At 42.4% G+C, this 17,301-nt stretch overlaps 1 protein-coding gene across 2 annotated transcripts; it reads right to left on the reverse strand.

Annotated features, from left to right (window-relative positions):
* Window positions 1-1,051: 1,051 nt before the first annotated feature.
* NUB1 (negative regulator of ubiquitin like proteins 1) lies at window positions 1,052-17,056 on the reverse strand. 2 transcript variants are annotated; one of them, XM_040591057.1, is made up of 15 exons: window positions 17,015-17,056; window positions 13,718-13,835; window positions 13,471-13,632; window positions 11,728-11,786; window positions 11,082-11,152; window positions 10,037-10,219; window positions 8,395-8,483; window positions 6,888-6,994; window positions 5,840-6,026; window positions 5,388-5,495; window positions 5,068-5,220; window positions 3,967-4,113; window positions 3,593-3,691; window positions 2,655-2,847; window positions 1,052-1,738 (listed from the first exon to the last, which is right to left on the reverse strand). In XM_040591057.1, the coding sequence occupies exons 2-15, from the start codon at window positions 13,832-13,834 to the stop codon at window positions 1,575-1,577; spliced, it is 1,839 nt and encodes a 612-aa protein (XP_040446991.1). In that variant the 5' UTR covers window position 13,835; window positions 17,015-17,056; the 3' UTR covers window positions 1,052-1,574. The 2 variants fall into 2 exon arrangements, with proteins under 2 accessions (XP_040446991.1, XP_040446990.1); XM_040591056.1 differs by lacking the exon at window positions 17,015-17,056 and adding an exon at window positions 16,768-16,952.
* Between the last annotated feature and the right edge of the window lie 245 nt (window positions 17,057-17,301).

Below are 17,301 nucleotides of genomic sequence, written 5' to 3' on the forward strand. Positions count from 1 at the left end.
CTAGCGTAAGGAAATGCCTGTAGGTCTGGGAACCCCTCTGGCTAAATGAAGGAATCATTTTGTGCTTTCCCACCTACTGTAGTTAAAACTACATCTATCACTTCCTACACTTCTTTTGTATATTCCGGTTTTTCCCTGCCTTTTCTCCAGTGGTTCCTTAGTGCCTGCCTGCAGAGAAATGGGATATAATGATTGCTGGGGCTGGTTTTTTTCCCCCTAAAGCTCGTAGTTCTGGCTTTAGAAACACTTCAGCTTTCTGGGAGGAGATACAAAACTACTCAATTTTTATAGCACTTGCCTTGATACAGAAGTATGAAATACAAATAATTCCTTAACAGTGTAATCACTCCCTGCTTTTTGCTGTCTTTGGCTAGGGTAGCCAGGAAAAAAAAAAAATCCATTACTGGAGCCTATTAAGTCCATCTGCTGGAACCGAGCGGTTGTTTTGCAGGCCAAAGCTCAGCTTCCTCCGGTGTCATGTTTGCCCCAGCAGAAGTTCAGGCCCTCGCTTCCTCAGGGGTAGGAGCTGGGTAAGGACAAACTGCCACCGGAGGGAAGGGCCGCGCTCCTGCAGCTGCTGTGGGGGCTGCCGAGCGCTGCCCGCCGCCTTGTGCGCGGCGCCCGGCCCAGGCGGCGCTCGGGCTCCCTCTGCCGTCACAGCGCCGTTATGGAAGCAAAGAACAACGCTAGAGGCGGGCTGCCAAGCAGGGGAACTTCTGTTCCCCAAGGAGTGCTGACACGGGGTGTCGCACCAGACACACAACCCCAAACACTCCTCCAGAATGCCGAGGCGGGGTGCAATTACCGAGACAGCGCCTGAACCAGGTTTGGTTCAACAGCCAATTAAAGACAATCGCGTAGTCCCTGTGAAATACATCCCCCTTGAGCCAGGCCCCTGCAAGAGGTTAAGAAGCTGCTGGGGGGAACTGGTTATTTAGTTATAAAAGGAAATACCGCCAGGCGGGTCACTGGGGTCTGACAGACCCTGGCCCTGACAGGTAGTTCCCACTGGTTTTCAAAACCAAAGCGCAGAAAACTTACCACAAGCAGCAGCAGCACACAGTTATCTTTATTGCCTGTGTAACACCTGCAGGAAGTGACAAGCAGAGCACAGTACAAATCCATGCACGACAGACACATAAATGTCTCTTAGAAATCTCTCACAAGAAAAGGAGAACAGCTTGAAAGTCAATACCTCTATAACCTCATGAGCTAGGTCTCTGATTTAGAAATTCACCTTTTTTTTTTTAAAGCTGGTATTTTAAAATGGTATAGAAATGCTTCTTTACTTCAATACTAAGTGAATTAACTTATTTCACAATAAAAATATACTTTAGTTCTATTAAATTTTCTTCTGAAAATAAATGTTTCTATTTTTCTGCTATGACAATAAATTACAATGTATCACAAATGTAGGCTTTAAGCAGATTTATAAATAAGCAGGAATTAAGTGTTCCACCTATAGTTTAACTGAATTCAAGGCATTTAGTAAGAGATAAGCTGAAGGTGCATTTATAATCCAAACTCAATTTCGTCAAGGTAAATACGTATAAGTGAAGTAGATGTAATGGGATTTAATGCTGTGGTACTTGTATATAGGATAAGTATTCATGAATAATCTGTTCCTCTTCCTCCAGCGTTAAATCCAGATAATCCTCTTCATGTTCAGGAATATCCTCTAGGATTTCATTGACTGCATCAGTCTCCATGTCTTCATCTGTTGGTGAACTAGAAGAACCTTGCAATAAAAAGAAGCAGCAATGAATTAAGTTCTGGAAGAAGTTGATGCTTTCCTTATTTTACCAGCATGACTGCTCTGCAAGTCTCATACTCTAAAACAACCTCTTAAAATGGCTCTGCAAAGGGTACTGCAGGATGGCCATTTTCTCCTCTTCAGTTGTGCAACAGGGACCACTACAGCTCTGACAAATAACAGAAGAGAGTGAAAGTACATGGAAGTTTCTTCTTTGCTCAAGGGCAAGTCTCCATTACGGTTCTATCACACAAGTGACACGAGGAAGGAGTATGTGGTCAAATCACCTGACCATACAGCACAGATCTGGAATAAACTCCCCACCAGTCAGAACCCAGATACTAGCAAGCCAAAATCTCATCGCTATCAGCGGCAGGTCCAGGCAACATGCTCCAGCAACTTCGTACTTGCTCTCCTGCAGAGTACTGGCAGGGAGAGGCCGGCTGGTTTTTAAAGAGAACTGGTGTGAGCAAGTACAATTAGATGGGAGAAGCTAGAACACTTGTGGGCTAGAGGGGGCCACACGTTCCTCGCTGGGGAAGGGGAGATACAGGCATCCAACACCTCCAGTCTTGACTGCCAAAGCCACAGCCTGCTCAGTGGCCATTTCCTTAGCCCTTCCCGGAACACCGCTGAAGTTACCCTCGCTTCTGGGCTGCATCTGTCGGGGCCGGTGCATCCCCCTTACGGTCCCATATATGGCTGTCACCGCCTGCTGGGGTGACAGCTTACCCGAGGTAACCATGCCTTGCCTGTAACTATGTTACTAATATAAACAGCGAGGGGCATTACTGGGGGCCCTCTACCAGTATGTAACAGAAGTTGCTTAATCATTTCCTACAAAAGCCAGAACAGCCCTCCCCCTTCCCTCTCCTCTGCCTGCTGTATGCAGCGTTCTTACCTGCAGACGCTGTAGGCGAGTCTTTTGATGACACTGATTCTTCTGATGGACTGGACCCTTCTGGAGACAGCTGCAGCGAAGCAGGAAGAACTCCCCCATAATGAGCAAGGGTTTGGGAAGCTAAGTGGATGTTGCCTTTGAAGACCTTTAAAGCTTGCTCTGCTGACTCACGGCTGAAACCCATATACATCAGCTGCAGGAGTGGGAAAGAAAATAAAGATAAACCTGGAGAAATCCAAGCTCACCCAGCATCAGGTCTGACAGGAATCTGACTGCATCTGCAGTCATTCCTCTTGCAGAGGAAAGCACTGCATGCCAGGAATTCCAGGACACTGACTGGTTTACTGGAACAGTTAACAACAGGGCAGTGACCTATTAAAGGAATGGGGACGTTGAACATAATCAAGAGCCTCTTGTTTGATATCAGACCAATGCTTTTTCTGTTTTTTCAAAAGGAAACTTCAAAGCACTCCAGCATATCAGGAGGGTGCATGTGCTACTTTTTCTAGGCAATATAGTTTTCTTGCCTATATGACATTATTACATAGCCACACTAACTACTGAGGAGCTTTCCAGACAGCCTGCGATGAGAAAGACACAGTCCAACTCGCTCCTTTGTGCGCTGCAGTGTTTAGACACTTGAATAAATTTCTCATTTGCTGTCTTTTTTTGGATAGAGAGTTACACTGTGCATACTTCCCTCTGCATCCGTGCATGACAGGTTGGTGTAATGGGCAGGATGTACACACAAATTACATTTTAGCCTGAGCGTGACTTCACTGTGGAGAGCAGATGCCAGGCAGTGGAAGTGCAACAGCTTGAGTGACATGGGTCAAAGAATATTTGTACAGCTCTGCTTAACAAAGATCTGGTGTGTTTGAAGACGTAATTCAGAAATAAGACAACCAACTCCTAAGAAAGCAAATGGTCTAGCTTACCTGATCAATACTTTCCTGGGAAACCTGAAACCGGTCCGTGGCCACAGGATCGTCATCATCATCATCTTCCAACAGTAACTCAGGATTGTCCAAAATAAACTAAAATAAAACAGAGGGGGATCAGAACAGACCAACAAAAACTTAACAGTCCTCAGCATGGGTACGTATTTAGCCCAAGAGCTGATACAAGCAAACCTCAGCCAACTCAAGTGATACCTGATTCATCAGATCAGGAAGTGGAAGCTCAGTCGTTACGGCTCAGAAAAGGTAGCTATGAACTAACAAATACTGACTACAGAAAATAAGAATCTGCTAAACAATAAATTAAAAAAGCAAACAAGATTTTTGTACAAAAGCACTACTCCTGAAAATACCTTAAAGGCTTGGTCCAGGTTTCCTTGCGTATTATGAAGAGCTACTTGAGCAGCTCTCTCTGAATAGCCCATACTTTTCAAGGTATTTATGTCTTCCAGTCGCTGCCGCCTTTTAGCTCTCTCCTCCCTCCTTATCTGTGCCTTTTCCTGCAAGAACACAGCCATTACAAAGCTGCCTGTGCATGGGAACGCTTCAGCCTTTCCCTGTGCATATAGAATTTCTTGGATTTATTTCTTAGAGTTGAGTTTGAATCTCTTGAGGAAAAGGGATTTTATCTTTTTTTAAATACAGACTGTGCTGCCAGACACTCGTTACTAAATAAAGTTGCATTTCCATGAGCTAGCACTGCTGCCATACTTCCGCTCTGCAGATTGGATCTTATGCTATCACAGCTATTATGGGCCCTGTGTGGTAAGTGACAAACTTGTTTGGCAGATGGGCTGTAGACAAGACTTGCCAAGGACATACAGTCAGAACTGGGCATGTAGCCAAGGAGTTCTGTTCAGGCCTTCTCTCAGCCATTTGACTTTTCCATCCACATTTCACTGTCTGAAGTCTAGATGTGCCACCTCAGCTTACCAAACACCACTTCAGGTACTTCAGATGTGGAAAACATTGTCTTCATTTCACTTTAGCACAAAAAAAATTTCTCCTCCCCACCCCGGATCTTCCGAACCAAGGGCCATAATACAGTGTAACTTGATGGTTACCCTCAGAGCACTTCATTGTGCAGCTGCTTTGTCTTTCAGACCAGCCAAGCCCAGGAGTGACAGGCTTGATCACGGTGTTTTTATTCCCACACAGAGCAGTGCTGAGTAGTAAACACCAATGCAAAGTCTTCCTATGTGCCTCTGTGGTACAACCACAGGTCTTTGGCGCTCTCATCCCATCTGTTTTGGGACAGAGCTTCCCTCGTCGCGTAAACTTTTGGTTTCAAACTTGTGGCAACAGATGTCAAACTGTCAGTTACACTAACGGTGCCAAAGTAGGATAATCAAAGTTCTTAATTTAGTACCATGTTGCTCTAGTCACACAAAACATGACCTTATGGACACTCCAACTAATACGATCCTTGATTTAATACTTTCACTGCACCATACCTCTCTCCTGTTGGTGATAAGGTTGGCAGCATGCTCCACGTTCCCATGGCACGCTCGCAGGGCAAGGCGAGCTTCCTGTTCGGAGAATCCCAGGAGTGACAGGCGATCAACTTTATCGGGATCTATGGACAGCTCTTCATACAAACAAGATGCCTGTGTACAGAAAGAACAAGATGATACTACTTAAACTCTTTCTAAGATACAAACAAACCAACCCATCTCCCCATTTTTCTAGAGTAAGCAGAGAACAGGTGCAAGACAGAGCCCAAACACAGGAGCCAGCGTGAACAACTCAGAAATTTTACCTAATGGTGTCTTACCTTCTGAATATATTCAGCAGCCTCCTTTTCTCTGCCGCTGTGATAGTGTCCTATCCCTTGAAGGAGGTAAAGCCGTAGAAATAAAACCTTCTCACGACCATAGCTTCCCTAAAGAATTGTTTAAACAAGAGGGGGGAGCACAGGGGGAGAAGCATATAGTAGAATATAAATTCATTATCAATAGAACACATTTAACGAAGACATAATCGGCAATATGTGACACAGCGTGCAGACAAAGTATCACATCTAAACCACTGATGATGTCTGTGCATATAAATGTGCATGTTTGCCATGACCTTTTTGTCAGGTCCAATGCTTTCACTGTGCTGACAGTTACGCAACTAGATGACAGGCTAAGAAGACATAAGAAAACTTGAAACTTCCGAAAGTCAATCTTGTAATAACTGAATACGCATAGGATAAAAATCCTAATTAAATCAAAACCAGCATACCTTGATATCAACAAGTCTTTCATGGTTTTCCCCATAGCACCTCTGGAAGCATCTGTGTGCTGTGGACAGCTTTTTCTCTGCATCATCCAGGCAGTCCAGCTGCTCCAGGCGGAAGTAACACCACACTATATCCAGCTGCAGTACAGCATAATTATCAACAGTATTCAGCAGTTCCGTGCTACACTCACTGGAAAATAAAACAATTATTTTGTTTTTTTCTGGGAGGGGGTTGTTTATTCCCCTGGCTTTTTAACACCAATGAAACAACATGCTAGAAGTGTGCACAATCACATTTGAGAAAGCACACACTCCATAGCCATGATAGCAAACTGATGTCAGCGGAACTTTCATAAAGCACTGACCTCCCATCACATTCACCAATACGCAGGATGCTAACGCTAACGCTCCATCTCAAAGAATTACAGCAACAAACTGAGTTGTGATGACTACTTAAGGCAGCATCTCTTTAAAAGTAGAATGGAATTAAACCTTGTGCAATCTTTGAGAGGGCAGAGAAACTGTCTTCCTTAGTGCATGTGAACATACTGAGTTCTGTGCCAGTCTCCTTGCACATACACACACATAAGAAGCACGCTGGGGACAATATTACTTCTGGGGATCTCAAAAAAAGCTATTCAGGGCTCTGACTGCTAACAGGAAACTAGTTTACTTGCAGAAACCCTGGTATGGTTACTGACCTCAGCTATCTGCTCCACCTTTTACAAGAAATTATTAGCCCACAGGAGCAATTATGAACGCATAACCATAACTGTCTCTCAAACTAGTGCAATTTATAGCCTAGTATGTGAATATTGACAGTTTCTGTTTACATTGATATGAAAGATTAAGTTGCCCAGTGGCAGTATCTGTTTCAGGTGTTCCACACAAAGCCATCTGCCACTGCACATCAGAGCCTTTGTATACTGTTTCCCATGTGCAAAGGGGTGTGAAGCAACCCTGGGCAACAGGCACAGGTAGAGCTGATGCTGTTCCTGAACTTGGTTGACAGTAAAGGCAACAGAGACACAAGGACTCAAAAGCTTCTTACCAGAAGTGTTTATCAGCATCCAACAAATACGGCAGGGCTATTTCATATTCTTTCTTCTTCATTAATGCTCTGCCCTTCTCATGATAACCCATTGCCAGCACAAGGGCCTAGAAAAACAGATTGAGACTTTTTTTGTCTCCTCCCCAAATCACTTATATAACCAAACAGAAGCATCTAGGTAATCCATTACAGCCTTCGTTCTTCCTAGAAAAATACCATTGCATCAGTTCTGTAAGAGCAGTACTATTTCACATCGCTTCATGCTTTTCTCCCATCTGCTAATGTTAGATATTGTCTAATTAAAAGCAATGAATGTTATCAACACATGAAACATCGCACCAAATTTTTTTTAAGAATGCAATCCCAGACAGATTTTCAATGATGAGTGATAAAAAGCTAAGCATTTTCTGGGTACTACACTTCCTAACAGCATCAAATCTGTTTTGCTTTGCTATTACAACTACCTTGTAAAACCTAACAATTCACTGCCTGCAAAACCTCAGAACCGAAAATTAAATTTTGAATGTGGCAGGAAAACACTCAAGTTCCTGCAGTATGACAAATTGAAATGTAAATAATATTTCTGGGTAGAAACAACCTGCAATATTTCCTCTTACCCATGTTCAATACTGATGAAGTCTTGTGCACTTGAACATTTGATGCTTTAACTCTTTAGGTGAATTGCTACTTTCAGCACTTCATCAGAACAGCATACATTGTGAGACTGGACAGTTGTTATTCCAATCATCCAGAAGCTCCAGATGATGCAGAAAAAAACAGTATGCCTCAGAAGAGGCTAGAGCAGCAGTTAACACATGTTGTGGTCTGCTCATTTCCTCCCGGGATATTTTTTAATTACTGGGTAATTTCAAGTATTTGTAAAGATTTTTATCTTCAGAAAATCCAGCAATCTTAAAAGATGGCATCTATCACTACTCTTCCACTGCAGTGGCCAACATCAGGTATGTCATTTCTACTATCATTCAATGCTTGCACCCAGCCAAAGCTATTTTCAGTTGAGAATGTGCAACCTTCTTGAATAGTGAACAAACCAGTTTGAGAGGGGTCACAGTGCAAAAGATCTCAAAACTATTTTAAAAGAGTCTGACAGAGACTCGTCAAGTTTCCAACTGAAACTAAGGCCTAACAAGTTATTTTCTGGGTGCCCTAGTGTGACATGAATTTAAGATAGGTGCTAGGATGTAACAAAATTAAAGCCCATCTTAAACCACAAAAATAAGATATGGACCTCACAGGGCTCTGTGCAAGATTAGACCTGCAATTATATCAGCAATCAGAGGTCTGTCTCCAGATGACTGAAGTTTTCCCTATTTTAGAGTTCTACTTCAATTTTATTTCAAAATTATTTCTATTAAGCAAACACCTAGTGGACCCAGGGTTACAATCCCAAAAAAGTCTGACTGTAATTCAATCCCGTATTTGAAGCACTTCACAAATCAAGCTTTAAAAAGTCATCTTAATAGCTTTGTAAGATACTTTTACCTACTTTTTTAGCCTGAGGGGGAATCTCGATTGACCTTCCAGTTTGATTAGCTATATCTAGGTATGGAACAGAATCTGCATCCAAGTATTCCTCTGAAATATAAGAAAAAGCAATTTAAATTTTTAAGTACCACCTTCAACAGAGTAACTCTGCTGTCATAAGAGCATGTCACTAAGTACATTGTTAAACAAAAAAGCAAACAAACAACAACAAAAAAACCCAGAATTACATATAAAGGCTGCATGAGTGGGTTTTTTTGACATACCAACTAACAATGGCCCTGATCAAACAAGCATGAAGAACGTTTTAAGAAAGGTTGCTACAAAAAAACCCTTGTACGTCCAGAATTTTAGACACAACATCAAAAGCTACACGAATCATAAAGAATTTTTTGCAGAAGACAATATACCTACATCTTACATGGTACAACACTTGAAATTATTTATCAAATAAAGCACAGAATATAAAAAACCACAACTGAGCACAGCTGATAACTTGGAAAAAATATAAAAATACATCTCAGTGTTTTTCTTCTGCCACTTCTTTAATGCTTACACCCAGACTATCAATTTTGTTTTCACTTCCGTCTGATTTACAATGAAAGGATGCTTTTCTTGTAAACAAAAGGCAGTTAAGCAGGAATTTGCTAGGATTAAAAGCTTCTGCCCTGCAATTTTTCTCAGATGAAACAAAAGGTTGTTAAATCTTTCCTACGCTTCACAAAGACCCTTCAGCCTGTAAGCCCAGTATGGGTTCTACTGGGTACGCTGGCTCTGTGCTGTAACTGACTGTTGGTAAATACCTTAAAGAGGTCCTATACAGGATTCAAGGGCTGGAAATCACCCCTTAAGTCCATGAAAGGAATCACTTCTTTCATTTGTTCAAAAATCTGATATTCCATTAAGAAACAGGCTGTCACTGACTGTTAAAAGAAGCTTTGTTCAGGTATTTTTTCATTTGGCAGGAATCTGTTACATACTCAGTTTCAGTTTCTTGTTTGTGGATTTTTGAAACAGAATAGTGAAGGGATTTAAACTCACCACCTAGCAATGCAATTGACAAACACAACCTCATTTTGAAAAATTATTACTGTTAAATTGACTATATCCCTTTAACTTAATCCACAGTTGCCAGCAATCAACATCAAATACAATGAAAACAGAACAGCCACGTTACAGATCAGAATGACGAGTGAGCTGTTCTGCACAATGAAACCATGGTTACGCACAGCAATATCTGAGGTAAACTACAAAAAAAGTGTTTAATTACTTATAAAACATTATTCCACTGTGCTTATGTCTACAATGACTTTAAAGCCTGTTCTCAAGAGTCATCAGTCCCTTAACTGTAAAGTGCTAATTAAATAATGATTAATTCATATTATATCCTTCTCAAAAGTGCCAAATGTTTTCTAGCACTCCAGTTGTGTAAGAAGGGTTACAGTAGGAAAGGCAGTTCTAGAAAACTGGATTTTAAGTTGACAAGTAGGCAGAAACCTACAAAAGTATAAGCTGAAATCCAGCCATAGTACCAGCACTCTTCTTACATTGAAAGTCCGCTGACAAGATAATTTTTGATGCGTAAGAATTAATGAAAACCCATCTCCCCCTACGCCCCAAACCCCTGCCCAACAATCCCCCTTTACCTCTTTCTGCTAGAATTTCCAAACCCTTTTTAGTTCTTTGCATCTTTTCATTTATTTCCTTTTCTTTCTTGCATTGAAGTTCTTCTTCCTGAACTCTTCTTTTTGTTTCCTCATCGCTCTGTTCCAGCTGAAGTACCATCACTTTTGCATTGTGTGTCACACCCTGGTCTTCAAGGGTTTTGCCTGCAGAATAGAGCACGATGAATACAATCCAAATTTTCTACTTGTGAAAGAGACCATTTTATATTGTACTGTCATTGTGGGGGGAACCAGCACACGCAAACAAAACAACCTGAACAGCCCCTTGCCTTGTACTGTATGGAAGAACTACAGTACTCAAGACTCAGTCAAGACCCCTGCCAATTACTGACATGTTCAGCAGAAACTCAGAAATTAGCATCAGACTTACATCTTAAAAGTGCTTTTGAAATGACTGGTAGTTTTCTTTGCTTACTTTTTTCAAAACATTCAAAAAACAGGATTGTTTCCATTTCAGTTAATTGACCTTCAGGCACACACTGGAATAACAGTCCAGGATCACACACCACAATAGTAACAGGACAGAGGAACTGGGATTTGAATTTCAGTTCCTGTTGTCAATTCCATGGCTCTATTTCTTACACATTCTAAGGGAAATAAGTATGTCAGATGCTCAGGCCATTAACAAAGAGAAAGCTGTTGCCATCACCTCCCACATGTCTGACAAGTTGAATGTGTATAAAGCGTTACAAAAAGTTTTTTAATGTGCTTAAATCATAATTGTACAATATGTTTTTTGAGGGTTTCTCTTAAATGTGCATTTTCAGCATTTTAAATCTCGAACAATGGATTCTCAACATTTATTACACGATTCCTATAATTGCTCTAATTCTACCTAAGAATTTTGATTATAATTTGCTACAGTTCCTGTAGAGCAGAACCTAGCAGAATATAATCACTATTCCTTAGGGATTTCTGAAATTAACAGAGTTGCAAGTAATTTTTCTTTTGAGAATCAGTAAACTAGAAAATTACCATAAAAGTATACTCAACTAGAGATACATACCCAGGTCAAGCTGCTTCTTATTTATGATTATTTTGATAACATTTTCTTTTAATGCATGTTCCTGTGCTATCCTGTGAAATAAATTATTTCATCCATGAATATAAACGTGCAAGGCTATACAATATTTCTGTTAGAACAGCAATAAAATTTAAGAATTATTACGTTCATAACTAGCTTAAAACTTCTGCCATAAAAGGCTGCTAGAAGTAAAATAACATCATCAGAAAGTTTTGTATACCATATAGGGAGAATTTTGGATACAGAAGGGGAAAAAACAGAACAGAAAATAATCTGATTTTATTAGGCTTGAAAAGACAAGAGGAAGAGAAGATAATGTTCACTGTTCAGAAGACCTGCCTAGTTACAGACTGGGAACACTGATCACTACTTGCTGGGGATTTACAGAGAACTGTCTTCATCCACAGTTGCAACTTTCCTGTTTTCTGTCTGGTAAGCCACAGCTTCTGACATGAAGAACTGTCCTAGAGGGACAGTATGGGACATCCTATTCAGACCAAGAAAAAGCTTAAAGCAAACAGTGCTCTGTTTCTCTCTCTCTCTTTTTTTTTTTTTTTTTTTTTTTTTTTTTGTACTGTATGGCAGCATGCTATCTTATTACAGAAGCAGCAAGGGTAATTACACTTACTGTGATCTGAGCTCCTTGCCTGTGATGAACAGGTTAGTTTCCAGTGGGATTTTTCTGCTCTGTAGTAATTATAATGGGTGGCGGAAAGGAGGAGGGGAGGAAAAAAGCATATCAGATACTCTGGACATTTTCTTAATTAATTGTTTTACAACAACTACATTTTCTTTTTCAAATAATAATCAAGTTAACAGAGTTATGGTTGGGCATACATATTAGTAATTTCCAGACAGGGAGTCTTGCACTTGCTATTATGCTAAAAATAGACATTATAACAGCAGAAGATCCAGAATTAGGTAAATCTAAATTCAGAACCAAACAATTTCAACTGACTAATTTAATTATGCACTTCCAGTCTTAACTCTGCTTTGTAATCATGGCACTCACCTGTGACTGGCTAAGTTATGATTAATTCCTATTAGTGTCTCTGGTCTCAAATTAGATAAACTGGAATTTTAAATTAATTAATTCCCCTATGCCCAGTAGCATTATAAAGAAGAATTATGAAACTATTTGTTTTAACTGCATGGCAATCACTTAACACCCTCTACCCTTTAGCCCATCACTTGCCCTGGTAATTACTTTTTACTACAGGAGAGAGAACAATTATGATTGTGTTGTGTTTTTGCAAGTATTCACTTAAAAAAAAAAAAATCCTTCTGAAGCATAGGTTACCATCTAAAATCTTCAGAAAAAGACACCAAACCACTGCCCTTTTCCAAAGTGAACATTTACTTCTGTTGCTGATGACTACGGCTTCTAAGTGCCCCTAAATAAAGTTCTTTCACTGTTCTCAGAGTGGATAAAGACATACAGCACCAGGGAAGATGCTGCTCCTGTACAAGACCAAAACTGGGAAGTGACTGGAGACAGTTGTGTTTGCTAGAGACTGCTTTTAAGGGGAAAATATTCCCAGTTAAGAGCCTTTGTGTTAGTAAGAACCTAATCAAGGTCTTGCTTTCTGTCCTGTAACCAACCTGCACAGCACACTTCACATCCGTATCGCTGAATCCTCTCAACTTGCAAGGCAGAGCAGCTGTATCCGAAGTGCCATTTGGGACGGGTCCCTGGCCCATGTCAGCCCTCACACTGTGCCTGGGCATTGCCTGGCAAGATACTGGCTGGCCCAGGCTAAAATGCGTCACAGCTGATGCTAACAGCTTGACAGTATGGATGTCCATCAGTGGCCAGCCTGTCCCCAACCTGTGTTTAGATGTCTAAGGTAGATGGAGCCACAGAATTTGGTATGGTGACCAGTCTGACAGTGGTTTAGCTAGGTTCACATCACTATTCTAGCATATTTTTTGCTTGGAACTAGAGGTTGAAGCATGGCTTTAAAAGAGTAAGACTTAATTCAATTCCATCTTTGTGAAGCTTTTAGGAGCTTAACTTGGAAGACCATAGATGAGTACCATCACAACAGAAAATACTGCTTCTCATTTCCAAGTTCAAACACTGAACATACCTATTTTAAAGTAAGCTTTATTTTAAGTTAGCTGCCTGGGCTGGAATAGTTACACGAGGATAACGTCATCACTGTAAGAACATTGCCACATGCCATGGTTAAAAGCTAAAGGAGTTCCTTTTCAATGTCATCAGCCATACATGGCCTAAGATGACACATATCTCTCATATGATACACCCAAAAAAGCTGAAGAAGTGAAAATATTTGCATTAAATACATACCTAGAACCCAGCAGGCCAAAGTCAAGTTACTTATCTTGACTCTTCTGCAGCATCACTTACCTTTTTACGAGGCAGATATATATCAAGTCTCGCAATCCCAGTCACTTTAAAATTTTCATTTCCTGTTCCACGCTCAATTGCTTTACACCGTATTTCTTCAAGCATATTCTCTGTATCATTCTCATTGATATTCAGCTTGGATGAATATTTTTGTACAAGCTCCTAAGAAAACAGCAAGAAAAACTGGAAAAATGCACAAGCAGTATGACATGGAAGATGCATGACAACAACTCAAGAGAATATTTACCTTCATCTCTTTACCAGCTTCTTTTTTTTCATTTGTATATGGTGGTTTCCATAGCTGAATTTTGTCCTCTCTTAAGCAGCTCGTCAGTTTGGCTATTAAATACTTCTTTTGCGCCATTCTTTTAAAACAGAAGTATAATTGGAAGAGAAAAGGAAGACAATCTTTTAATATAGCTTTCCTGTACTAAGACATTCTACTTCTTTGAAAATTCTAAGTGACATTTCGGAATTCTGAAAAAAAAGCTGAGTACAGAATGCATTCCATTTTAGTGAGGAGGGGAACCTGAATCCAAACTATTACAAAAAACTGGAAAAAAGGATGAAAAGGGGGTGAAACCTGGATTGGAGTAATGATAACTCAGAAGCCCCCTGCCATTTCAAGACAAACGAAACCTCTTCCTAACCCTTCATAAGATCCAGAATTGCATAAGGTGCCAATTCACCAGAATCCCAAGATTCAATTTTTCTTTCCTGCTCTGGACAGGGCTGCTCAATCTGTCCCCCTCTGCCCCAAAACATGCCCTTGTTGTAACTCTGCCTTCCTGCTTCTCCCACTTTCCTACTTTAACAGCCTTTCTACACCAGTGGACAGCTGAACATGAATTATTGCTATCTTTGGGGGACAGAAGTGTCGGGAGGAAATATCTCAGAACCACAAGCTCCATCATGACAAGACCATAAGGTAAAGTTCCCAGCCCTCCAGCAAAGCAAGATCAGCTAGAGTGCAAAGAGCAGACAATGATCTACACCTCCCCTCCCCAATCTCAACAATTTTTCAAACAAGTTTAATAGTATCATAAAATTCTGGTTTCACAAAGATGGAATGTCAGGGTGCCACTTTTCATAGTCCAAGAGACACTCTTCCCACTGCAAAGCCAGAACGGGCACACAGGGCACAAGCAACATAAAGTGCAAGAGGCTGAGATCTGAGATGAAATGTGCTATAAGTCTGCACCAGGCAATAAAGTACCCATTGTCACTTGGGAGAAGATGACAGCGAGACAGGGCAGCTCCCTGGCTCACAGCTGAAGAGTTCGGGCTGAATTCATCACCACAAGTTATTCTCATTCAGCTCAGAAAAAGCAGTAACCTCTGTGAGTGAATCAGCATGTCCCTGAAAAAAACCCCAAGAAACTGGGAGGGCACACAGAGGGCAAGGAAAGGTGGGTGCAGTGATCTCAACAGAAGATACCACAAACAAACAAAAAACCATCTATGTGCATGTTAAAGCATGGGAGATTGCGGCTCTTGGCTCTAGGAGTTATATGGAAGATGCCCTTTGATTTATGCTGAAAGGCATTTAAAATGTTGGCATACATGCACTAAGGCTGGCATGGAAATTTGATTAATCAGTTTCACTTTCCTTTCAGAATTGTTTCCTTTTCTCATTCTTGTTCATTAACACATAGCTCTCAAGAGAAAAGGGGACAGAAAAGAAGAATCACACATTTCTATCCACTCTTCCAGTTCCAGAGACTGTTCCTTGGTCAGAAACAGACTGAGAGCAAAAAAATGCAGGCAAACATCCGATGTGGGCAAGTTTACTGGTTAACCTTACCTCAACCCCTGCTTCAGTGAGCTACAAAGAATCTTTGAATGCTGCAGACAATAGTCTCTTGTAAAGGAGTCAGAAGGATTAACTGAGCAAGAGAATGGTTTAACAATCTTTCCAGTTTGATTGCTATAATTTGCATAGCATCTGTCCAAACCAGGAGACAACCACACATTCTTTTTCTGGCTGGGATGATATTATTGTTGTTATTAGTTTACCATGGAATTTACAAAGCTGAAATCCACAAACATGCTCAGTTTTCAAAAGACTGAGTTCAACTTACTAATGCAGCTTTCCCCCTTTTCCAAAACATGCCAGGCAATTCTCATGAACAAGCTGTAATCATAATTTCCCCACTTTTAGGTTATGCTGAAGAACAATTTTACAGCTGTAATTCTACTTAACATTAACTTAAGAAACAAAAAAGATATCAGTGGCTTTAGGGCACCCAGATAAAGTCTAAAATTACAACCTACACTTAAGACTAGGAATTGTATATATGAGTGGCATTTATAAACTGAACATTCATCTTTTTATCAATACTATTTTATAGTTTTATACGTCTGTGACTTCTTACTATGCTATTAAACCAGAACACACCACTGGAGTCTCCAATTAAACTTATTTTTCCCAGCCCCCTATTGAAAATAATTTTTTTTTTTAAAAAAAATATTTACTTTCACAAACACAAAGGCTCTCATTGTATATGTAACACTTCTAGTATCTATGATAAGTTCCTATTTTACCATAAGTAAACTGCACAAGAATCCTTAGCAAAAACATTCATGACAATTCTCCATCAGCCAACACGGCAAGTGCTCCTGCCACGCTTTCACTTTCAGTAAGCGTTTAAAGGGACTTTCTCAAAACTAAGTAAACAATCAGGGGTATTTCCCAAAGGCCATTTTGAATGAAAGATTGAAAATTTATAACTAAAATATCATCCTCTAAAGCCAGTTAGCCTTACATGTGGCACAAAAGAAACCGATTACAGAAATAACGTTCACAGGCCCTGTTTTTGTTGGAAGGAACACACGATTCTCAGAAAGGTTTACTAACAGAGCGGTATGCATTCGTTTTTCCAGCCCCCAAGGAGGGAAGCCACCTGGCACACCCAGGATACACACACCCCTCCATGGCCAAGGGCCAGGCAGGAGAGCGAAGCACCAGCATCTGCAAAGCCCCCGCCAGCTCAGCGGGCGCTGGGCCCGGGTGCCCCCCAGCCCCCCAAGCGGACAGCCAGCCTCCCCCCGAGCACGCTGGCACCAAGTCACCGTGTCACCAGGGAATTTTAGGCACGGCCACAGGGCCGCCGCCAAAGCAGGCGGCCGGGGAGCCGGCAGGGAGCTCCAGCGGCCGCCCCCCGTGGGGGGAGCGTAGCTGAAGTACGAGCCCCCGCTCCCGACGGGCGAGGGGCGGCTGGGCCCAGCTGGCAGCAGGAAGGGCCGGGCGGAGGGGCGCTCCCCGGGCTCCAGCCGCCCCAGCCCTCGGGCACCCACCTGCGCCCCGCGGCGGAGGCCGGGCCTCAGGCCCCAGCGGTCTCGGGAGGAGCTCGGAGCCCTCACGCAGCTGCGCCCCCCACCCTGAGCTCGCGGTGCGGGCCCCCTCCCTCAGGCGAGGAGCCGGGAGCGGCTGGGGCGGCACCGCAGGCCCGACCAACGGCCGGGTGAGATGGGGGAGGGAGGGCGCGGCCTGCACCTGGCCCCGCCCCCAGGCCCCGCCCCCGCGGCGTTGTCACACGCTTACCTGCGCGTCCGCCGGCCGCCGCTCGCCTTCCGAGGGCGGGGTAGGCGCGAGGCTTCCGCGTGCGTCACCCCGGCCGTGTGCGGGCCCCCTACGGCAGCGCGGAAGGGCCAGGGGAACGGGAGCGAGGCGGGACCTCGTCACGTGGTTGAAGCCACGCTCTAGCCGCCATCTTAGCGTCCTGCCCTCACTCGGGGGGAGGTGTTTGTTGGTTTAACGTGCCGCAGCGGCCGGGGTTGCTGTCGCTGTACTGCCCAGCCTGGGTTGCTGGTTCCTTAAGTGGGGGTGGG

The sequence above is a fragment of the Falco naumanni genome, chromosome 4 (genome assembly GCF_017639655.2).
Source record: "Falco naumanni isolate bFalNau1 chromosome 4, bFalNau1.pat, whole genome shotgun sequence".
Classification (NCBI taxonomy): Eukaryota; Metazoa; Chordata; class Aves; order Falconiformes; family Falconidae; genus Falco; species Falco naumanni.